This window comes from Gasterosteus aculeatus, chromosome 10 (assembly GCF_964276395.1).
Source record: "Gasterosteus aculeatus chromosome 10, fGasAcu3.hap1.1, whole genome shotgun sequence".
In the NCBI taxonomy this organism is placed as follows: Eukaryota; Metazoa; Chordata; class Actinopteri; order Perciformes; family Gasterosteidae; genus Gasterosteus; species Gasterosteus aculeatus.
The window spans coordinates 12936093-12961008 of NC_135697.1; the positions used below are offsets into that span (position 1 = coordinate 12936093).

Sequence of the window (24916 nt, forward strand, 5' to 3'; positions counted from 1 at the left end):
TCGACGTTATATCAAAGAGCCTCTGTGGTCTCCCCCTCTTTCTGTTCTTCTTGCGGGTCGCTCCTTTATTATTAGGTGGTTTTTATTGCGATTCCCCTCCCCGTGTCTTTGTGCGTGCTGGCCATATTGGTATTCCACCCGATTCCACTCTCCTCCAGAGAAATAGGCTACCTTTGATGATTCCAGGGAAAACCACTAAAAGAGTCGCTTTGACGCTGTCTCTATTTTTCCCTCCCACAATCCTTTGCTTTATCTTAGGGGTGCTCAAATGTTCCCTCTTCATCTCTCTCCAAATATCTTTCCTTCTCCTTTTGAGTATGCATTCTTTAGTCCTCCCTGTGTCTTTTCTCGCCTTTGGCTCCTGTTGAATAGACACACAAATGCATTCATGCAGCTCGAACCTGGACTTTCAATTACCTTTGTGTTTAAATATCTACTTATTCTGCTGTTAAAGACACCTTGTACAGCGTCTGTGTTCTGTGCTACACTGCTGGGACGAAAAGGGAAGGCCAGACACACTAGGAGGTAAATTGAGGTAAATTGTGTGATTGAGAACTTGAAAGCAGGGCAAACATTAAGCCCATTTGGGACTCGGCGGGGTGTACGCTCGCCATGCGGCTTCATTTGTCTCTTCCTCATCCTTTCAAAGGCTCACCTCGGGAGAGAATCATATCAGAGGCCCGCTGAACACCCGAATGACCTAAATCGTACAATTATGCCCTACGGTTGAGTGCTTTCAGTCTTGTTTGGCTGAAAGTATACAATGGTTGTAAGTAGTTGCAACGCTTGCGTCTGTACCATCTCTACGTCGACAACCTTATCTCTTAAAGCGAATGTGAGTTGAATCTGTAAGAGGTGCATAGGTTTAAGCCAAGTGGTATAGTTTCTTCCAACAAACGGGAGCTTTGATATTAGGATAATTATTTGTTATTCTCCAGCTCCATCCTCCATACATCACCAAGTCATGATTGCATGTAATTATTAGGTATAATGCAATTAAAAGGGTCTGTCGAAGAGATTACAACTCAGGAAGACTTAGACTTAAGTTAAACTGCACCTCCAAACAGGGAAGTATGTCTACAATTATTATTATCTATAAAGGAAAAGATAAAAGAAAACAGGATTCTATTGCAATCTGTAGTCACTCTCCCTCACACATGAATCCATTTTACATTGTAGCTATCTATTTATGGGCTCTTGTATCCCTTTCGCATGCTGACCGAGTCTATGAAACAGAATATACAATTTATAATTAAAATTTTAAATATTTTTCTGAAGGTGCTGTTTTCTTCTTCAGAAGAACGACTTAGGAAATATTTCAGTCATTGAGAACAATAGGCTTTCATTATTATGATGGAAAACAAAGCTAATTCATACCTTACAGTCATTTTAGTGCAGACTTCATTAAGCACGAAAGGAAATTTAACAACACAAAATCACTGTCTTACTTAGAAGTCTGTAGCAGTGCCTTAAACTTCCATTCTGTCTAATAACCATCGTCAGGGCGTTTCATCTGGCTTCAAAAAGTAATTGGATGGTCTATTTTTTTTAAATTGCCCTATTTCTCACTGGGTTTATTTTCTCAGTTATCATCGTTAACAAGAGTTTATGGTGTCAATAACTATTTTTAAGTATATTTCAACGAAGCAGGGTGTTCATTTGGTTTACTGCAACCGTTCTGGGCCGGAACAGAGACACAGGAGACGTAGTAGGCAAGGTCCTTTATCTGGCAAGAGGTCGTCATACACAGGAGGTCCGTCGATGGAGGCAAACAACACCAACGGGGAGCCGGCAAAATCCAAAAGTCAAGAGCAGACAAAGTCATCAACCACAGAAGCAAACGCTGGAAGGAAATACTGTAGAGCAATGAGTACACGGGGTGACACAAGGAGATCTGGCAGCCAAACGGGGAGCAGCGGACTCTATTTGTGGGGTTGGCAGAGGGGCCGGGGGGGGGAACCGGGGCCAGGTGATTAAGTGCAGGTTGCAGCGAGTGTAGGATCAGGAGGAACGCGAGGACAGGAACTGAAATGACAGGGGAGATTAGTGACAAAGTAAAACAGCGAACACGTGCATGATTAACGGGATTGACTGGTTGCCGCCATGGTGTTTTCATTTATTTAATTCATCCTGTAATCGTGACGCACACACTCATTCTTACTTGGAAATATTCTACATGACTTCTGCTTTGGATGCTCTAATTGTGACTATTTTGCTGTCTTTTTGTAGTGGGGACCGGTGTGGGATAATACTTGACCTTGCATATATAAATAACCCTTCGCCCTTTCTCTTCTCTCCTTCCTTTTCCATATCTTTTCCCTCGTCAGGACATGGGTCCTACCAGCATGCCCTCTCTGCCCCTCATGGTGGGCTGTGGCGTTTCCTGCACCGCTCTTCTCATCCTGCTGCTAATCTACGCTGCCTTCTGGAGGTACGCGAGCAACGCTGACCATACAGACACATTCCTTTTGCAGCCGGAGGGGGATTTTTTTTTTCCCATTTGCAATCCAAAGCACCAATAAATGCAAAAATGCAATTTGTGTGTGTGTCCTTTGCTCTGCCAAAACTCCAACGAGGCCTAATAAGGAACAAATGGTTCAACTACAGCAGCGGGGGCGGTGATTAGTTTTTGGTGGCACACATGACAGATGGTAGAATCAGGCTAATGACTCTGTACAATGTCCAAAAAGATACTGTTCAGTCTGTTAATCTGTCATTAATACTCATCTCGTATGTCTGTCCCCGCTGTTCCTCCCTCTCTCTCTCTCTGTCTTCTTTCTTCTCCTCTGCTCTGTAGGTACATACGTTCGGAGAGATCCATAATCTTGGTGAATTTTTGCCTCTCCATTTTGGCCTCCAATTTATTGATTCTGGTGGGACAATCTCAAACCCTTAGCAAGGTGAGGCAGTGTGCGCGGAACAACACAGACGAAACATTCTGCTCCCGAACATCCTCCCCCCCCATAAACGATAATCAACGCAATCACAATCCCATTCAAAGTGTTCTCGAACAAGCATTTTTTCAATAACTGGAAATAAAAAGGTCTAGACGTTCTGAACAGGATTAGCTTGATCGCACTGCTTTTTATCCTTTCATCCTCTTTCTTTTGCGTAGGTTTCATTTGCACTGGCTGAACAACCGTATTAGATGATTCATTATGACTAGTTTTTACGTTTCTTTGCAAAGGGGTCTACAAGTTTTTTTTGTTTCTTTTCTGTTTTAGGGTCTATGTACTGTGACTGCCGCGTTCCTGCACTTCTTCTTCTTGGCATCCTTCTGCTGGGTGCTGACGGAGGCGTGGCAGTCGTATCTCGCTGTCCTTGGCAAAATGAGGTCACGACTCATTCGCAAGCGTTTCCTGTGCCTCGGCTGGGGTGAGCGTTTTGTTCTTGCATGCGATGCTGTGATGTGATACATGAAATCGTCCCGTAGTTACCTCATTTCCAAAGTCGTTTTTCTTTGTTGACTAAATTGCTCTCCCTCCGTACGCTTCCTTGAGAACGTCGAGCGGGCTCATTCGATGTCTTCTTTCGAAGAGATGCCTTTCATTTACCTTCACAATGGGCCTAAGTTGACTGCGTTCTGAACGCCATAGCAACGTCATGGCGTTACTAGGGTGCTACTGTATGTGTGCCACATCACAGGCTCGACAATGAGCAGCATTTTACCGCCGCTATCTCGTTGGCGTGACTGCAGCACGACTTCAGGCGGCGTTCACGTCGAAATTTCCAACTGGTTCAGATGGATTGCGGCATTATCCGTGACCTTTGTGTTACCCGCCGCGGATGCCGCCGACCCCCCCGGTTTGGAGAAAAAAGATAAGAGCAAATCGATATATACTGCCGCGGATAAGAAGAGCAGCAAAAGATTATTTAGCCAACCTAAAGACAAGAAAAGTTGTACGCTATATTTAGAATGTTTTAAACACAATTTCCAACAGGGAACTGAACTGATATTGACACCTGTCGAAGTGTTCTTCAAAATCGGAATGGATACTAAATGTAGGATCCATTGGTACTTCTAAATGGCTATAATAGTTTTCCACAAAAGCACAGTACTTTGCTCTTAAGCTTTCCTGCTTCTTCTACTGAGGCGAATTATGAATATGTAGCTCATAGAACTCTACTTCTGAACAGCTGCAATTTGAGTTTATTTTGCAACAGCCTTCAAAGGTATGAGCATATACGAGTAACGGCTTAAACTTTTCTACTTTATGCATTTTCAAATAGACTATTCAGTTTAATCCGCTGTAACTCATAGGTAAGTTTCTCTCGGCGCTTGGCTCTTTGTGTGAAGGAGAATTTTCCCCATAGCTTTCATGAATTTGATGGTGCTTGTTGTTTGACTTGTGATGGAAAGCGGCATGACGTGTTTTTTTTTCTTTTTCCATCTAAAAATGTAACCGATTTTCATGTTGTAGTTCTGACAACTAGAGTTCTGACAAGTGTTTGCTGAATTATATTGAATAACCTTCATTTCCGCTGTTCCAATTTTCCCCCCCATTTACTTGGCTATTATTTGACTACATTAAGGAATCAATTTCCTGGAAGACAGTCATTACAGTTTTTAATATAATGCTACTAATTACAGCCAAAGCTAGAAGTGAACTTTCACAGGCATTTACACTCACAGAATTAACTCTAAAAATAATCCCTCTCCTTTCAGCCGAGCGTCACCTTTGTCCCATTTACCCTGCGTGTCACTTTATTATGCTTCACTCGCAATAGGCACCAGTGATGTTTGCGGATAATTAGAACACATGATAACATCTGCTCAACACAGGCCAGATGTTTCAAGATATATCCTTGGAAACTACAACCACACACTCTAACCCCATTGTCTGACACACACACACACACACACACCGTCTGTTCATTTCGCTGGATATTGATCCCACCAGTCTTATCTGCCAAGTCATCAATGCCCTTACCTGATACAGAGAATGTATAGATTGTTTTACAGTGACAGATGGAGGGGGAGATAGTGTCAGTGTGTGTGGGGAGGAGGGGGAGGAGGGGGAGGAGGGGGAGGAAGGGGTACGCAGGGGCAGCTGTACATGTATCCCCTGATCAAACAGCTTCTCCCCGATCACGTCCCCCCTTTCCGACCATTTTTCCTCCCCAGATGTTGTGATTGACATCGGTTGCCATGGAAACAGAGGATTTTGGGCTGCCTGGAGCTGTGTTAGATTAGCAGGACATGTCCGCGTTACGTATGTGTCCGCCTTCACCGTATTATACGTCAGTGAACGGCAGAAGGGAACATTGCGTTCGGCGGCTAGAGAAGCAGCCTGGCTCCCCACCATCTTATTTGTTAATGTTAATGTGACTTTTTCTAATTGCTTTTCATTTGCAGCCATAATCACAGCTTTGTTAATTACTTGAACATTTCAGAGCCAAGCTCATTACCGAGCCCAGCATACTTCCTTCTTTTTTCTGGCGCGTACTCTGTGACATTCATTTTCACAAACACACACACACACACACACACACACACACCGTGGATGATTCAGCTAATTAATTCACAAATGATTGACCATTGACCATTTCTAGTCATAGCTCACGTTTTTATGCACTCTCTTTCCGTCTCACATGCCCACATTCATGGAGTTGCTCGCCATCAGAGCTTCTGTCCCTGCAAGGAGCCGCGACCTAAGCCCAGTTGTCATGCTGCTGGACCTGCGTGTCGGGGAAGCACGCGTAGCCGCCTACAAAGCCGCGACTCGGTTTCAATCTCACGTGCACACGTAGCGCGCCATCGCGCGCCTTCTTAACCTTCGAACGGCAACGATCCACGCGGAGTCGTTCGCAACTCGAGAATTGTATTCGGCCGACAAGCTTCACAGTCCCCATCGAGGCTCCCTTTTATCTTTTGTCTCGCCCTTTTGATCTTCCCCTCTCTGCGTTCCTGCAGGTCTTCCAGCTCTCGTGGTAGCGGTGTCGGTGGGGTTCACCAGAGCGAGAGGATACGGCACAGCGAGCTAGTGAGTACCCGCTCTCCGACCCCCCCCCACCCCTGCACTGTCCCCAACGCCGCCTGACTTATTAGCACATTCACGGCCTTTTCTGGCCTTCTCCATGAAGGCCTTTTAGCCAAGCTTCATTTCATAAACTAGTATCTGAATGCATTTTTAACCACTCACCCGAGGTGGTTATGGATTCAGCGCAGGCTCCGCTCCAAGAACAACAAACAGTACTAATACTACTACTAATAATACTAAGAGTATATGACATCACCTTATTCAAAGTGAGTGCCACTTTAAACGCAAACGCAGATATCTCTCAATTGCAAAAAACTGAATATTCTGACTGTGGGAGAAAATATTGTTTATTTGAGACTCCATTACTAAGATAAAAAGCTTAACACTCAATTTGAATTGATCTCATTGAAGAAACAGCCGTGAGGCATATGTGAAGCGCATTTTGGATGTTTACTTTGAAGCAGCACAATTATTGACAATTACTGTTTCTGTTAAACTATGTTTGCCAACAAAGAGCCCTGTTACCCCGTTAAGGGTGTGAAGGATTCAATGAAAACACGTTTACGACTTTGTTCCCTCTTTCTTTACCCAACATCTCATTAAGAAAAGGAGTGGATATTAGCTTCTAGGCCTTTTTTTATTGAGCCGCAATTAAGACACCAGCAGGGCTTCAGTATGCTCTGATGACATCACCGGAGGACACATTTACACTCATTAAGTTCCACAAGAGCATTTACAGTTTGGGGGTATGTTTTAGGTAATGTACATAATACATTTGCATGGCACGGAGGGCAATATTTACAGAGTCGAGCACTTACCCAGCAATAGAAATTATCCGTCACTTAGGAAATCCAAGATCCTTAATTGTCGGCTTACTACTTGTGTTCAAGTGCTCTGCGCTCACAACCAGTGAAATGCGAGTCCTGAATGTTACTCTGTGCTCTTTTTCCCCCCTTTTAGCTGCTGGTTGTCCTTGGAGGGCGGCCTGCTTTATGCCTTCGTTGGGCCAGCCGCGGTCATCGTGCTGGTGAGTCTGTCCGACGGATCCTCTCAACGGGATTATGATATAATCGTACTAACGTGTCTTCAAAGTTAGCCTGCATTTAAAGCAGCTGCAGGTGACCTCTGAGGGTGTGTCCTTCTCCTTTCACTTCCCCCCCACATTCAATGTATGAGTCATTTGTGTTGTAAAGCAAGAATATGTGACTCACGATGTGCACCGCAATCATGATAATGTTCGCTTTGTTACCCTTTTCCCAATTGGTAAAAAAAACAGACGTTTACAATGCAATAACATATAGCTTTGTATTGTTCTCCAACAAAATTGAGTGCCTTGATTGCATCTCAGTGGTGCTCTAATCATCTGTTGTGTGCTGCTGTATGTGGCTGTTTCAAGGAGAATCATTCCTGCAGAATGAATCCCTGAGTGGATATTTCCACCACCATGCTTAATAAATCTGGACAGGGTGCGGAACGTTAGTTTGGTAATTGCTGCTGCCGCCACTGCTGCTGTTATTGTGTTTCTGCTCACATGTTGGGGTTTTATTCCTTGTTGCTTGCTGCCTCGCTGTGTAGCACCATGAAAGTAAAGAAGCGTGGATCAGAAAGCGTCACCGGTTTGGAGAGCGATATGCCTGTTTTTTAAGTAAATTCCTGACGAGAGAGACAGTTTGACAGTTTGGGACCCGAGGGAACGCAGGATTATATAGTGCTGAAAATTCATGATTATTGCAATGTTGTGGCTTCCAGTACTACTATTATTTAAAGGCTACATAGTGGAAAAAAAACAATTCTATAAAACATTAGCACAGGATTGGAGCTTTATCGTATGTATTGTACATACATTACTAATTGTAAAACTACCGCATTATAATACAAGAATGGTTGAGCATTTGGGGAATCCACTTTTAAGCGCTAAAAAGGTCAGACATTTTGCCAATTTGAAGCACAGTTATCCTCATACTTTGTGTGTCCGCCTGTTGTTTCTTGGATCGAATCCAACCTCCCTCCACCTCCACAATGTCGATTTACACTCCACACCCCAGCTGCTATGTCCTGTAACAGTCCCCGGGCCCCCGGTGTTGTTGCTGGGGCCCCACTCCCAACAAACACCTGTAATGAGAGCGGGCCTTCCCACAGGTCTCTTTTCTAATTAATCAAGCTAGCCCCGGGCAAGTAGCAGAGCAGGAGGATGCGGACTCAAAGCGCCGGGGCCGGACATGACTGGCATGACAACGGTGCGCGCACAATCTGGCACATCGTAGGTAGCTGTCAGATGCAGCACGCGCATGAGGGGGAAGAGCATCAGCGAGAGAGAGAGTTTTAGACTTTTTTGCAAAAGCTGGCAGATGTACAGTAGTAGATGCAGTAAAGAAATAGGCTTCAAATCAAAATCCGGCTCCTGCAAAGGCTGCGAAAAACTGGAAATCCGACTGACCACATCAAAGTAAGACTTTTAACTCGGCTCTCTCTTTGGGATTTCCAGCAACCATGTACTGAATGTGTAAAATACGTCTGCCTGGCCAGACGTTGCCGATGGGGAAAGAATCCAGGCAGACATTCAGTTAAGGGCTTTGATAAGAATAGGAATGGGCATAGACAGAGCGGGAGTGTCATTTGTTACTAATGGTCCGCCAGATGAATAACCAAGCAGAAACTCCACAGGGACACGCGTGATAGAAAGAGTAGATATAAAATGAGGCTTAGACGGAATATGTGGCACCGATGTCCCAGGTGGACAGGGTTTCACAGCAGAAGAGGTCTCCGATCACTTGTGCCAAATAGAACCTTTGTCGCCGGTTGACGCTTGCCAGGTGTTTGGCAGAGAGGCCAGTGAGTGTTAAATTGATATATATTTTTGAAACCATGAAACGGGTATTTTGGACCAGAATGCAATTCCATTATTCCACTCCATTATTTTAATCGTAAGCCACTTTCTCTTTGGCCGTTTTGTCTAATATTATCTTTTGAGTTATAACTGGGAAATATAAAATCTATAAATGCTTTTTTTTAATCAAAATGTGATTTGCACAAAATAAAACATTTAATAAAATTCCAACCATCCTTCTCTCTCCACGTCTCTTAGGTTAATATGCTCATTGGAATCGTGGTGTTTAATAAGCTCATGTCAAGAGACGGCATCTCAGACAAGTCTAAAAAGCAACGAGCCGGGTAAGTCAACTTCCTAAACCTTCTGCGTCTTACACACACGCACACCTACACACTCTTTGCACTAAAGACATCAGCACCCGGCGCTTACTCATCCATCAACACTGTTTTGGTGGGAGCGACTACAAATTTGCCGCATTAAATAAATCTCTCTGGCAGACACATATTCAGCGAGACGCAATTTTCACGGCAACCAATTCCAACCGCTTTCAAGGGTCTCTGAACAAACTCCTACTTTTGCACCTGCGCCTCCCGAAAAAAAAAAAAGAGGAAGAAAATACGGTCCAATTTGGCATCAAAATGACGCGACACCTGCTACGTTGTGTTGCTCTGTGAAATCTTTCAGCATTTTACAATCGCTTCCACGTCTGATTTTCTTAGTATTTAGTGTCACAGGTGAATATGAAAATCAAATCTAAATCATAGGCTCTATTGAGATCCGTTAGATGTGCAACCATATCATATGCTTAGATATGCGATGTGCATGCCTGTGCATTCACTTAGAACATTACTATATGGTTGCACATCATCTTTGCTAATAACAGAGGGATATATATTCTCATCTCTAGTCGGCCGAGTCGGAATGGTTTTATCTTGTTACATTTCCTCCCATGTCTGTCTCCTGCACAAATTAAAAAATCGACAATTTGTCCGTAGCTGCAAGGGTTATATTACCGATCGGCTGTCTGGGGGGGTTGATAAGCTTTTGTTAACATTCGATTCGACTGAGATTAAACCGATTGATGTGCACACACACAGACACACACACACACACACACACACACACACACACAAACAGATGCGAGCGGCTTTTGTTTTCCGGGCTAAATCCTTGGTGTTATCCCAGTTTTAATCCAGTCCTCCTCAGATTCTCAGGAGTGTGTGTTTACAGGCGGACACACACCTAAGCGCTACCCGCGCGCAGTAGTTGCCCGCGTTGCTAACAGGACAGGCTGCCATTAGCCAAATGTATTTCCTCATGAAGCCGCGGCGATGTGGCCGCCGCTATAACGCAATGAGCTGTGATGGGACGCTAATGTAGCATAGCCCCTGCATGGCCCCATCAGTCCCCTCTCGCGGTGTACACTGCTGCACAAACACATTCGCACCAAACGTTTCAGGGTAGTCAATTATACGCAAACAACCAGCTTCACTGATACAGCTCCACTCTTTCGCTACTTCGCACGCTATTTCGCCGTAACATTGCAATGTCCGTCTCTCACCTTCTCCCCCCTTTGCGCTGAGTCAATCTTTGTATTCTGACTGTTATTCATTGCTGCTACATTTTAAGATCTGTTTTTAATTTGCCTTTCTTTCTTTTTTTCTCCCCCTACACCCCCCCCCCCCCCCGCACCCCTTTTCCTTTTCCCAATATTCTCTGTTTTGTCCACTTTTTCTCCTACTTTTTTATTCTTGTTTATTTTTGCCACACTGACATTCACCTGTTGCCATCACTGGAACTTGTGTTTCCACACATTCCCAACCCCGCTCCCTTCCCACATGGCTGCCAATATGTGTGTGTGTGTGTGTCTGTGTGAACATGTCCTTAAGTGTCCCAGCGGAGGCGCGTAGCCGACTGCTCCTGAAATGCTCCAAGTGTGGCGTGATCTCGAGCACCGCTTTGTCCAGCTCGACTGCCAGCAGCGCCATGTTAGTCCATCTTCATCTTTTCATTTGTTTCTTCCTCTGCATTCTTCTTTCTCTCTCTCTGTCTCTCTTTCTGCTTCTCTCTCTCCTCCATCATTTTAATCCTGAACCGTCGCTAATGATGCAGGATGACATTTAGTTGGTTTAAAAAAAAAAAAAAAAAAAAAAAGTACCAGAAAGAGAAAAAGCTTCGCTGCGAGCCATCGCTATTTAATGAGACCATGTTTTGAGCCAAAGGGGCTTTTCCTCAGGTCATGCAGAGCCAACCTGACCCCTGTCACACAGTTTGTTTATCCTTTTCGGAGTTTGTTTTTACTTGGTTTTAGTGCAGAATTGCAGAGGCTAAACATGCCAGGGCAGTCCAATGTCAGGAAAAATGATTTTATGCTCGTGTTGCTACTTTGTAAATAAGTAGTTGTTTGTTCACAGCCAACTTGTCTCATTTCAGTTTGGCAATAGAATGAGGAACGACCGATAAAGCATTTAAACATACAATTATTATTACATATATTCTGGAGCTGCATGCATATAAAGAGTTTTATTTCAAGCATCTTTTAGAGTTTGGAGAGAACATTCCTCAGGGAGACCAATGAGGAAATCAATTGTCTTATTGTTTGGAGTGTTCCAAATCCTTTGAAAACCGTTTTGAAATGTGTGTATGGCGCTGGTAGACGCCTTGTTGAGTCATGAGCGCTTGGGGAGTTTGAAAGGTCTAACAACACATGCTATAATCCATTGTTTTTTAACTTTTAGTCCTACCGAAATCCCAATATCTGGTCTGGTTTTTGCATTTCTGCTTTTGTCCATAATCAATGGAGCACATTATCCAAACAATGCAGCGACAAATACCTGTTATAAAAGCAATCATTTTGAATACAAAAGGTAAAAACCACGATAAGAGACACGGGTGGATGTATAGCACGTATTTTTATATTATCGGATATTTCTATGTGCTCTTTGACTGAGCTGCATTTATCACTCTGAACTTCACCAAAGCAGCTGTTTCCTGTGAATGGATTTGCTGCGTTATTATGCGAGCTTCTCCTTGCTTTATTGACTTAGCCGCGCCTGCTTTCGCTGCTTGTTAGTTCACGTGAGCGCGGCCCCGCTGGTTACCTCACGGCCGCCGCTCTGCAAGCCTCTCTCATGGTGGTAACAGCTGATATCCACATGCTGACACGAGGCGTAGCGCCCATCCTCCCCTCGCCCCTTTTGACGTAAACTCTGTTCGCTCCGTCAGCCCTGTTGTTGTGGTTTGCACGGTTGACTCCTTTAGGTCTGTTAGTCTCTCTCTTTCATGAGCATCCATTGACAGGCAATCAAATGCACCTTTGCAGCATCTCTTGCATGTTCAGATGTGCTACTATAGTGGAACAAGAAAATGTATCCTAATTAGAGGCTTGTTATCAAGGTTCCTTCTTTCTTGTTAATGAAAGGCCCTCCTTCCGTTTCACCCTCGCAAACAACGCTGTGCGTATTTAACTATGTCCTTGTGCAAACCCTCCATTATGGCTTTGTGTTTACTTTGGACGAGGGTTCTGATCAAAATAGGAGATCTTTTCTTGGTTGTGTTGTTTCACGATTGAACGCTGATGGGGTGAGATTGCCTATTTGCAGTAACAAATTTGTATCAGTTACTCCTCGTCTCCGGGAAAACACAGGGCCATTATTGACTTTCTTTCACACCATCTGAGATCCACCTACGTCTTTGCCAAGTGCATATGGTCCATTGTTAGATGGGTCATTTGTATGCACATGACTACCTGCTGGTCGCAGTGCGCCGTTTATTTGCTGATCCGCTTACGGAAATGCTAGTGTGAAATTCTAATATATAAACACAAGTATTCAGCTTAAATATTGCTGGGAATAATAATCATTTTTATAAAGTACGCCGGGTCTATTTATACAGTGTCTTGATAAAGCATTCAACACTACAACTTGGGAATTAATTTCAATAAGAGATAATAACCATTTAAAAGTGTGGCAAAATACGCTTTTCCCCATATTCCCTTACTTCCTAATGACTTTGTAGAACTTTGAAATACAACAGCTCATTAAAAGACACTTATTATGTATGATGAGGTACACTTGCAGAATAAGAGAGTGCCTTGTCACATAGAATGTTGGCTATTACTGTTACTTTATTGGACCATATTGTGTGGTTGACAAACACAGGCGACAACATCTGGAAAGTTTAACAACGGCACAGCTTTGTCTTTATTGCTCCATTTTCTCTTTTATGCATTGCCTCAGACATCCATCTGAAAAGGGGCGTGCATATTTCCTAACGTAGGCAGCCTGTCAGCCTGAACGTTATAAAACCAGGAATATGTGCTCAAACACCATGAACATTCTAAATTGGCGTCTGATTTCATAGAGTTACACACACACACGCACACACACACACACACACACACACACACACACACACACTCACTGACTCTGCAGGAGCTCCAATGTGACACTTCTGAGCACATCAGCCCTGTAATTGTGAGCAATTGTCAGTATATCATGTAGATCTGTTTTTCTACATGATTGCACATACTTTAGTAGTATTAGTATGTAGTGTGACGCAAACCCTCCGTGTGCCAATCAGCTTCAAATTGACCACCAATGAATGTAAGACGGATCTGTGTGTGTGTGTCTGCGTGTGTGTGGGGGAGAAATTGAGTGGTGTGAATTACCAAAGCCGGCCTGGTTTGAGACTGAACCCTGTGTGACATCTCCTTCTCCCCCCCACCCCCCGCACCCACCCCCCCCGCCTGGATCACTGTCTGTTACTTCGGCAGGGCGTCTCTGTGGAGCTCCTGCGTGGTTCTCCCCCTGTTAGCGTTGACCTGGATGTCGGCAGTGCTGGCCATAACCGACCGGCGCTCCACACTCTTCCAGGTGATGCGGCTCAGAAACGTCGGCACAGTTTTCCACCTGTGATGACTCGTCCAAGGCCGAATGATGCAAAGTCCAAATAGAGAATAGAAAAAGAAGAACCTACAATCACTACCGTGACAAGTCTATGAATGAAAGTACCAACGGTTATGAGGATTTATAATGAATAAACACTCGTCTTAGAGACTGTTGAAGCATTTCACAAGATTTATTTATATTTTTGTTTTTGAATATTTTCACACTTTCACCGTATCAAAGGCAACATTTAATTAAAAACAGTTGAATTCCATTTCAAGACAATGTAGTAGTGCATTACTGTGCAATTATACCACAACCAACAACAGTAACAATAGCTGGTTGTCTAGGCAACCTAATACACAGTTTGTCTAAAATCACTCTGTGTAATGTGAGTAGCCGAACGTTTACAGCTTTTTGTGGTTAGTTGTGCCACTCTAGAATGCCTCTTCTGTGGGCAAAAAATGATGGAGGAAATTTGGAAAGCAGCATTGGTGCCAAATATTGAGATATATAATATATACGTTTATATCCTTATGCTATGTGTACCTGGTGAACAAAAATAACTTCACGGGGCATGTCGAGGTTTATGTGTCGGACCTACTTTGATGATGAGCAGTAATTCACATGCAGATATTTCTTGTCTCCTCCAGGTCCTCTTTGCCGTCTTTGACTCCGTCCAAGGTTTTGTCATCATCACTGTCCACTGTGCGATGCGTCGAGAGGTGAGTCCGGCTTCCTCCTTCTCCTGTGTGGATCCCGGTCACACAGTCACCTCCCTGACATCCACTGCCTTCCCAGGGTGCCATTCGTGTTGGGAGGTGTCGTGTTAGTTTCCGGGTTCGGTCTAAACTTACGGCAGCTTACAGGGAAAGCTGACATGAGTGGGATTAGCGTGGTATTTATGTCCTACTGTGTTGCAGCCCTTCTTCACCATAATGCAGTATGATAGTACTGTATTGTCCGTCTGATCCCAGGCTGCTTTAAGGGGCTTACCAAGATGCTGTATGGAATAAGACTCTTAAGTCCCTAACTAATACCTCCGGGGCCTTTTATACCGCAGGCTTTGCTGGGTCTAACTCATTGTCCACACGCATGCAGCTACGCCGGTAGGACAGACATGTACACACGCGTTATTCCACGGTCCAACTCCTGATTGCACTTTACAATTAAAAGATCTACAAAGTCATCAGCTTTCCATGATTGTACAGGCTTCCCCGTATCAAAGAGATCACTGCGATATTGAATGCACTGTATTTAGTGTAAGTGAATTTCTAAATGCTTGGAAGGCACAGCTGCATTGAATCAATATCACAAAAGCGGCACGGATCAGGGTACAGTAAATCCGGGAATTATTTCTATTAAAAGTATAAAAATCCCCTGCATAAAACCTTTTTATCTGCTGAGCAACACTCACGGGGAGGGAGGGGGTGGGGGTGGGGGGGGGGTTTCGCAAGGGCAACAATTAGAAAGCATTACAGTGCAAAACAAGTGTGGAGGGAGATGTTACGTGAAAGTGCAGACAAAGAAAACTTGAGTCGGGGGACAAGGCGAGCAAAGGCACAGGTGCAATTTCACGAGATGTGGGGATTTGGAGGCAGCACCGGAGGAGAGATGTGAAGGATAAGGTATATTGCGAGAGAAAGGGCGACAGAGGGACGTAGCCGAGTGAGGAGAGGACGGGGAGGGGGGGAGGGCGGAGCACAAATTGCATGCAGAGATCTGTAGAAAAATTCAAGAGCGAGGCAGGGGATAACGGTAGGGGAGGAAGAAGTGGAGATGCAGGCGGAGAGAGAGAGAGAGAGGTACGGACACACGGAGGGGCCCTCCCCTTTGAAGTCAGAACGAGCTACATCGCCAACAGACTCTCACACCAACAGAGCGCAGGGAACGAATGCCACGGAGGATGAGTGTGGACATATCGAGAAGCCGCCGATGGAAAGAAACAATGGAGGCAATAACCCGGCCCATGCAGTATTAATGCGACATGGATTCTTCCCCAATTGACTACATCCTTACCTCTACACACACACACACACACACACACACACACACAGACGCAGAGACCACCTAGCAAGATTGAAGATACTCCCATTCACATCCCTTGCAATGCATCTTGTAGAGCCCTCTTGTATCTGCCCATGAGATTCTTAAGGGATTTGACAGCAGCAACATTGGGGAATGGTGTTGCGCCTCAGCAAGTTAACAGATTATTTATCATACAAAACCCGGAGTGTGGGGAAGAATCTCAATGTTGGTTGTGAAACCCTCACTGCTCAAAGAGCCATTTGATCTGAACAGCGTTATAAGACCTACAACCTTTGACAGTGCGCTGTTGCATATTTGCATACATGACGAATGTAGGAGAATAAATTAAAAAACAGTGACAGTGGAAAAGCCCAAATGTTAGAATAGCTTTATCCTGCGGTTTTAGACGGAGCGCTACTGATCTCGCAAAGCTCCAGCCAAGCCACTTTGAAGAACCGCTATGTGCTTTTTTTACCAAATCAACTGACTGTTACATAAGCTACAAGCTAAAACATAGCTTTTCGTTTACTTTTATTCTTGGGATTTAGTATTCACCGAACATCTATCATTGCAGAAATACAAACGAAGAACATAACGCGTCTCAGGGAGTGAGTTCACAATTCTCCATTTGCCAAACTATCCTCCAATAACTTCTTCCCTTCTTCTTCCCTTCCTGCATCCTCCCGTCCTCTCCTTCATTATTCTCTTCCCCTCCTACTTCATCCTTCCTCGGCCCATACTCTTGTTCTGCCTCTCCAGGTGCAGGATGCGGTGCGCTGTAGGATGGGAGGATGTAAAGACGACAGCGAAAACTCGCCAGATTCCTGCAAGAACGGACAGGTGCAGATCATGGTGAATAGCATTCCATTTCATCCCACATTGCAATCCATTAAACCTCGGTCTGAAATTCACCAGGCGGGAGCTTTCGAGAAGCATCGGCACCAATAGCAATAAGCACGATTGCTATTATTGAAGTGCCCCACCTCATACCTTGCTCTCTCCGTGGCATTTTATGCATTATGCATCTTAAAATTGTATTTTCCCCCCAAAAATGTTTTATTTCACTGCCATAGAATTTTATTTCACTCACATAGGAATTCAATATTCCTCCCAGCCTGAAATTGACTTCCTAGTACCATAACTGGAAATGAAAAATTGTCAACAAAGATATCTGTAACAATGCCCTGCTTAAATTAATATCAACTCATTTTTCACATTGTCGGTGGGTGGACTTCAAGGAAAAATGTTCTTATTGCCCACGATATTTCATTTTTTAGCAAAACACGCTTCAGCACTTTTAACCTCAGAACCCTCCTCCTGTATTTGAAGAGCACAGAGCTGCCGTGACGTTATTGTTGTTCCCAATGTGACTAATAGTGTGATAAATCATGTAGACTTGATCTGCCAACGTCAGTGCATGAGCGACTATCGCTGTGCCTTCCTCTTTATTTCTCCCCGAGACCTGTTTGCGGCAACTCTTATGGCTTCCTGAACGCCCCACGAGGTTATCGAGATTAAACTTTGGAGCCATCATTCTGCTCAGGGAAGCCATTATGGCACACTCTATTTCTCTGTTTTCATAAACAAGAGAAAGAGTCTAGCTGTGCTAATTTGAGTTTTAAATGTATTGTCATCGCACACGCAGCCCGACGCCATGCCAACTATCGCGACAGCTAGTAAATTATATCTAAATAAAATATTTTTGGATGGCACGGAGGAAACCTGTGACTTTATAAATTGTTGCCATCATAATCACGCTCGAGGTTTCTATAAATCTTATTACAATGTTAAATCCCTAACATTGAAAAACGTCATAGGGATGTAGAACTAGAGCAGCACCTTCTTGAATCAAAACCCACCCATAAAACTGCTTATATTAATGCCTGAAACAGCTTTATGTTTTCCATGAATTTGTTTTACGCCATCAGAAGTGTCCAAATGTCAGCTACTGTGGGAACCAGTGTGGCTCCCCGCGCTGTGGCACCTCCCCGTGCCTGTCGGGCTGCCACCCACAGCCGTTCCCACCGACGGCCCAGCAGGCATGCCAGCAGGCCTGTTACCACAGTCTTCCTCGCGGCTGCAACCACGGGCTAGAGCCAAATTACAACCTGAATAATACCCACAACCATCCTCATAACCATAACCACGCTCACAACCACATCGGCAGCCAACCAGTATGTCGCCTCCCAGTGAATGTATACCTTTAGTAGCAATAGTAAAGCCCTTAGATGGAGACAGGTGGAATCTGTAAGAACATGCACTTAGTCAAGGACCGCCTCTGTCAGTTTGACAAACATACTTATTTGTATTTTTTTAAAGGGAGAAGATGGATACCGCTTTGATTATTTCATGCTGAACACGGAGCTAAACCCAACAGATGGTTTGATTAGTTTTACACGAAGGAATGGCTCTTTAGATCACTAATTAACATGTTTTATCTTGTTCAATCCCAACAACTAACTAGAAGAGAAAGATTGTGATTCAAAAGGGGGTTAAATGTTGTACTACCGCTTTACTCAGTGACTTTCTGGAGTCCGGTTGACTTCAGAAGTACTATAAAAATCACTTTTTTATCAAATTGGTGCTGCTATGGAACTAAATTGGTCTAAATACATAGGTCAAAGTTGCTGACTGGCATATACTTCGGACAGAGCCATTCTAGTCCCTTTCGTCTTTACGGATTTTGTCTCAAAGCAAGCTAATCCTTAGAATAATGCGGATGGTATCCATCTTAGCATCTTAGCATCTGGGCTATGAAAGTAGACCAAACTATTCTATTCAAAAAATGAATCTATTCCCAAAATCCCCTCAAAAAGAGTTCTATTTAATTGTTGTCGTTTGCTTACATATTGCACCTTCGAATCTTAGTTTGAATAGCTGTGTTTTAGAAATAGATGCTAACACTGTTTAATTGGTTTAGCAGTGAACATTGATTTCGGTACTAACCTTGTTTATGTTGATGACTTAACCTGTGAAGCTTTGGCAGAGAGAGTGTATAATAGTAACGTGGTGGAGAGAGACTGAGATAAAGGGAAAGAGGATTTTTCATATCCTCATCCGGCTATTTAGCAGAGACCCATTTATGCTGCTGCGGGTGATTTTCCTACTAAGAGCTTTTCCGCTCCTCTGAGACCTTTACACATTCTCTCCTCCTCTCTTTCAGTTTTTCATTTCCCCCCCCTGCTCTTCTTTTTGCCTGTGTGTCGTGCCCAAACTGTCTAAAATCTGTAGTTTATTATCCAAACAAAGCCTTTTGTAAATGAATCCCACCGAGGACGGGAGGAGGCTGTGTGCTGAGAGGAGGGAGGACCACAACTGCATAGCAATGAGCTTTCCTTTCATTAAAGTTTTGAGAACTTGAGCGGTAGCCATTTTAAAAATAACACTCCTTCATTAACTACCACACTTTGGGTTTGCCGTTGATTCTTCACCTCACGGAGCAGTGCCAACCCGTTTCCCTCGAGTGAATGGTAGATAAAGGTCATATCTTAATACCGTATCTACATTTAATCTGAATATGTACTGCAGGTGAAGCTCTGTGTAGATGTCTTTTTGGGGGGGTTTCAACGGGGAGAAAGCATTTTCATTATTATGTTATTTAATTTTTTTTGTTTTCTGTCCATAAAAAGAAGTTTTGCTCCAACTGGCACAGCAGATAACAGTAAAAACATCCGTCCGTTTGCATTCAGACGAAAGCGATGTGACTGATGAGGCATAAAGTAGCATTACATAGCCGCCAAACGACGACAGCGTTGTGCTGCTCTCTTTCAAAACTGTACTTGGGTGTGCTGCAGGGACGGACACACATCATGAACGAAGTAGCCGTGTGTGCCGTCACATGAAAGTGTCTGTTCTTTTTTCCTGAAGAAACGAAAACTGAACCTTTCGGTGTCTCGTTCAAAAAGGGCTTTACTAACAGACTCGGGTGTGAAGTGTCAGCATGGCGACAGATTCTATCTCCTCCCTTAGTGTCAACTTGCAGTAGATCATCAGAATCATTTGGATTGCAGCATCGCCATTTGAGACCCAGTCACACTCATTAGGCCTGCGCCTTTATCGATGTGGTGAATGTCGTGGAACTCATTGCCTTTCCTCTCTTTCCACCCCGCCTCCCTCACTCAGACGGACTTTGAAAAGGATGTGGATTTGGCGTGTCAAACAGGTGAGTTCTGCCACGCCAGCTGATTTCTCCTCCCCTTTCTCATTTTGTCCAGAGCAGGAGTAGCATTGGCCGAGAGGCAACGGAGAGTTGCAACTGTACGTGCCGATGAAAAGACGCGGGATGATGATCTACGTCTCGACACCTTATCAATCAATCTGAAACTTCCCAATAACATTTCAGCGAGCGGACTTTTTGATGAGACTGTTTAATTGTGCACAATAATGACACTCCTCTGCGTGTTCTGGCCTGTTTCACTTCCTGCCGGCTATTGTCTCGTGTGTGAGCGACTGGATGTGTTGCAAATGTACCACAATGTGTTGCTCTTTGGAATATTAACACAGCCACTTTCCTCCTCCACCCTTGCAGAGAGAGGACACCCATGTAAGTTTTGCATCCAACTGTCATGTTTAACACTGCCTGTTCCGTCGCTGGACTCCCAATATTCCCTATAGACAAATCAGGGTTGCAGGTGGAAAGTAAAGAAGCCGCCATAACTGCAGTGGCACTTCGCTTGTCTACAAACCTGTAGGTTTGGCCAACAAATCTGCCAAATAAATCCCAGAGAACCTTTTCAATTACATTTTATAAAACTTTTCAAAGCTCGGCTGTAATCCAATGCTTCGACAACACACATGAAAATCCATGAGCATCTGTTCATGGAAATCCGCTCGAGATAGGTGAATCAACCCAGACGTTCACTTGCAGTCATGCAGTAATGACTGTGGCACTCAAAACACCCGGCAGATTTGCCAAGAGGTCATTCTCTGGGTCCCCTTGGTTTGATGCAGATGTGAAGGTAGCGGATTTGTCCAAACCTGTCCAGTCCTCTCACATCACTTTGTACCAACCGGACTTTAAAAAAGGAGATAGGAAAGTTCTGTACTTAGCCGGTGTCCTCGCTGGTGTGCAGGCTGGATCCACTTCAGTTGGTGATCAAACGCCTAGCTTGACATTTTTGATGTCAATGATCAATGATGTTTACATCCATTTTGTGGCCAGAGATTTCATCGTTTCCCTTCTGATAGTGACAGAATGAGCATGAGACCTAGCATGAATTCCCAAATAGTTTGGAGTTGTGTTTGATTGTGATGATAGATTGATGTCAGTAGGGAGTTCACTTAGTGTCTCATCAGCATGCCGCAGTTTATTTTGGATTAGCTGTCCCTCAAATGTATGTTATTCTGTTTGTAGTTCCCCCTGGGACAACATGCATGAATGCTAACCCAAATCAATATAAGTAGTTTTAGGATTCTGGTTTCATTTTCAGTGCTGTGAATACAAAAAGAATAGGCTCTCGTACAGAAACACACATTGATACACATGTTTTAAGGAAGATAAACACAGACTCTCACACAGGGTGTAATACGCTGGTGAGCATGATATCGGACACTGATAGTGGGGGAATTTTGCTCCATTTCATTTGGTGCACACAGAATTTTGCACTCAAGATCTTTCTCCGAGCTAATACAAATCGCGGCTCACCGGCAAATCACCAGATGGAGCAAGACTTAAGGTCACAGTGTCAGAGACAAACCCATCTTGGTTACAATGAACCGTAAAAGCACAATTTGAGACATGAAAGTTTTCTTTGGAGACGGAATCGATCTCACAGCTACTTCAAAGCTGACAACAAACTTCAGCCACACAACCTGATTTATGTTTATGTTTTGGACACCTCTCTTGCAACTGTCTTGTGTTTGGCATACATTACATGTCAATACTGTAGCATTCTATGTCCATTCCCCTTTCTCCCTTTCATTGTTCCTCCTTCTCACCCTTTCCAATACCTCACTCATAAACCTTTGACAATCTCCCTCCAGTCATATTCAAAGAGGTAAACACCTGTAACCCGGCCACCATCACTGGGACCCTTTCCCGCATCTCCCTGGATGATGAGGACGATCCCAAGCTGGCAGCCCATCAGGAGGGGGGAGTTGGAGTCAATTTCAGCTCCCTCCCCGGTAACATCCCCCCTCCCAACCTCATCGTCCAGGTAGGGAACCTACCCAGTTGACATTGACGTACTAACTGGATGATCAACACAGTGCTCTGCTCAACAATTCTGTCCAAAAGCTGAGGAGCAAACAAGTGAATCATTTGATCTGACCCCAGGAAGTTACATGCTGAGATGATCTAAGATAACATTATTGTGCCTTTTAAACCGGAATAATTTTTTCCCCTCAAGGTTCCGACCCTTGGTGGCCTCAATGAGCTGAGCGACACACCCCTTAAGAAGGAATCAAATGTAGATCAGCAGAGACAACAGGGTCAACCACGCAGTGGCGCTCCAATCTACCTGTGTACCGAGAGTGGCCTGGGCTGGGCTCGACCGCCCCCTTCCTCCAACACCTCCCAGGACGGAAGTGCCGGAAGTGGGGGCAGCGGAGGGGGGGGAGGAGGAAGTGGAGGAGGCGGGGAGGGGGACTACATGGTGTTACCTCGCAGGACGGTCAGCCTCAAGCCTCCAACGACCTCCTGCCACGGAGGGGGCCTGGGCCTGGGGTGCGAGGACAAGCCTCTCAACATCGCAGTGGACGACCCTCCGTTCCCCCCTCCCCCCTCGCCCCTGACCCTCCACCCGGCTGAAAGCGAGGCGTACCCGGCGGATTTTGTGCCGTCGAGCGTGGGCGACATGAACATCGCCATGAACCTCAACCGCTCGTACGGGACAATCAAAACCATGCCCCACGGGCACAGCCATGTGATGGCTCCGGGCGGTCTTGTACACTCCCACGGAGGACACATGCACCCCCACGGGCATTCGCTCCAGTTGAAGCCGGGACAGAGGCCTTCGGTCAGACAGATTCTAACTGGGGGAACCACAGTGGAGAGAACCAGGACCCTGCCACGCAACCTGGGAAGCACCAACGCCAACAGCGGCCTCTCGGCAGGATCACTGGAGGTGGGTGAGAGGTTGAGGGAAGGAGGGGTTCCCGCTGGAGGTGCGGCTTATTTACGATGTCCACCAACACTTGATGTTCACGGTTATGGGTGCGATGGTGGTTGTGTGCGTGGAGATGTGGTGCTGGAATGAAAGAGAGGCGAGGAAAGACACCCAAGGGGAAGAAGAGGTTTAACTGTTTCATGTGCCATCATGCACATGCTTTCAAGTCATTTAAACAAGGAAATGAGTGGTTCTCTTTATGACAGACGGGTTCTTCTTGGTGTGCTGTGTGTATGTTTGTAATGTGTGTATAAAGTTTGTGTGTGATGCTCCCTCCTAACAGTACAAGGCAGCACAGCAGATGGACTGAGAGACAGGGTCAGAGGAAATGTCCCCAGTGTGTGTTTTTCAGCCCAACGTAGTTTTACACAAACAACACATTGACATGCACACAAAACAATGACACCATGGACACATAAACACCAGCTTAAACAAACACACACTTTGGATCTCCCCCGAATGGCATCAGGATGACTCAAAGCGTTGATTTAAGAGAAGCGACACTTTTACCAAGAAGTGCAGATGCTTAATTTACGACTGAGGACATTAAAGACGAGTCATTAAAACTCATAAAAAACTAGATGAAATACGAGTGCTCTCATGAATACCAAAAAAAAAAAAGAATAATCTCCAGAGAAACCTGAGGGATGTATTTTCTGCACCATCATTTTATCACATTGTGCCTCTAAAGATGAAATAACAGCAGTTTTTGATTCCCAAATTGAAATATGGTGATGCATAATGGAGGGATCACGCAAATGTGCTATCAGTGTTTGTGGATTTGTTTGTGGGAGGCTTGTAAATCTAAACTCAACGGGATCTAGTCAAGGTGTGAGAAAGGTTCACAAGGCATATTATTCTATCATCCTACTATAGACACCAGTCGAGGTTGTATGGAATCAGGCGGCAACCTCCGGTTCTGACGAGGTAAGCCAATGCAGAATGATGTTTGTTTAGTAAATGGTTCTCCCATTTAGAGTAGAAAAGACCATAACGCTTCAGTAGCTTCAGGGGGTGTGGGGGGGCTTACTGTAATTGACAGGTTACTACCGGAGCCGTACGTTACGTCTCAATTGGTGACGACACAATGTCTCCGTCCAGTTAGTATTCTAGTCTGATGATTTAAACGTATATAATTTTGGCTGTAGAGGTGAAGTTTCATGTAAATTGCTGCATTGAATACATGCAAACGAAAGATGATGAACCCGTGTGTGGCTATAGGGCCTCCATGCCATCATAACAGCAAATCACGCGATGATTCCTTATGAATGTTGTATGAGTGAGTTAATGATGGCGTAATGCCTTTTCACAACAAAACATGCAATATACTGTACATGTACATGCATGTTGCATGTATACCATATTGCAAAGCAAACTCAGGCACGGAATTCCTCTGTTTAAGGTAAGGCTTTCTCCGTAGTCGGCAAAGGGATCGCTTCATGAGGAGTGAAATTCCTTTGCCCTCTTCTGCCGTGGCATCAAATTAGCCACTCTGTACCCTTTCAAGGAATGAACACAACTTTTAACTAACAACGCAGGAGAGCAGCTCCTCTCACTGCCAAATGCAAATCTTGCAGACGGCGAGAGCCAAATAGGCAGTCAGAGATTGAGAGTAATGCAACGCAATGTCGGGGCCAGATGAGTTGGAAACGTCTGCAGCTGTTAAATTGGCGGCTTATGTGCCACTGGCTATATCTTCGGAGGCACTTAAGAGGAAAGTGGTGGGGTCCAAACAAGATTAGAGGATGAAAACCATTCCTCAGATGTTTGCAGTAGCTCTTTTAATCGGAATGTGTCCAACACGTTCTCCAAAAATAGCAAAGGGCGGGGGATTTTTGCTGGGGATGGAATTATTGTATTTCAGAGTATGTGAGCCGAGAAATGATTGTTTCCCTCCAACTCTGGGTTATTCCACATAACTTGGCTCGTCGCGTTGAAATGGACCGAATAATTTGCTTTTTGGCCTTGACATTTGTAAGAAAATCTTGACTTTGTCGGGCAGCCAGTTGATATTAGCTTTCCTCCTGTTACCAAACAATGGCACAGAGGGATCTACAGATTGATATAGTTGGGTCTTAGGTTAAA

The 24916-nt window shown here is 44.5% G+C and overlaps 1 protein-coding gene across 39 annotated transcripts in view; it reads left to right on the forward strand.

Annotated features, from left to right (window-relative positions):
• adgrb2 (adhesion G protein-coupled receptor B2) overlaps positions 1–24916 on the forward strand; it is a 158320-nt gene that overhangs the window by 117957 nt on the left and 15447 nt on the right. For 11 of the 39 annotated variants that reach the window (XR_013450928.1, XM_078081120.1, XM_078081116.1 and 8 more), the window contains 16 exons: positions 2328–2431; positions 2798–2900; positions 3225–3375; positions 5915–5984; positions 6942–7008; positions 9067–9152; positions 10701–10799; positions 13586–13685; positions 14351–14422; positions 16485–16577; positions 17654–17899; positions 19848–19887; positions 20254–20268; positions 21708–21880; positions 22073–22789; positions 23708–23758. Coding sequence is in view for 38 of the 39 variants with exons in the window: in XM_078081120.1 (XP_077937246.1) it covers positions 2328–2431; positions 2798–2900; positions 3225–3375; positions 5915–5984; positions 6942–7008; positions 9067–9152; positions 10701–10799; positions 13586–13685; positions 14351–14422; positions 16485–16577; positions 17654–17899; positions 19848–19887; positions 20254–20268; positions 21708–21880; positions 22073–22789; positions 23708–23758 (2187 nt within the window). In the remaining variant the exon portion in view is untranslated. The remainder of the gene's footprint in view (positions 1–2327; positions 2432–2797; positions 2901–3224; positions 3376–5914; positions 5985–6941; positions 7009–9066; positions 9153–10700; positions 10800–13585; positions 13686–14350; positions 14423–16484; positions 16578–17653; positions 17900–19847; positions 19888–20253; positions 20269–21707; positions 21881–22072; positions 22790–23707; positions 23759–24916) is intronic. The other 28 variants (XM_078081107.1, XM_078081114.1, XM_078081122.1 and 25 more) reach the window with 14 other exon arrangements.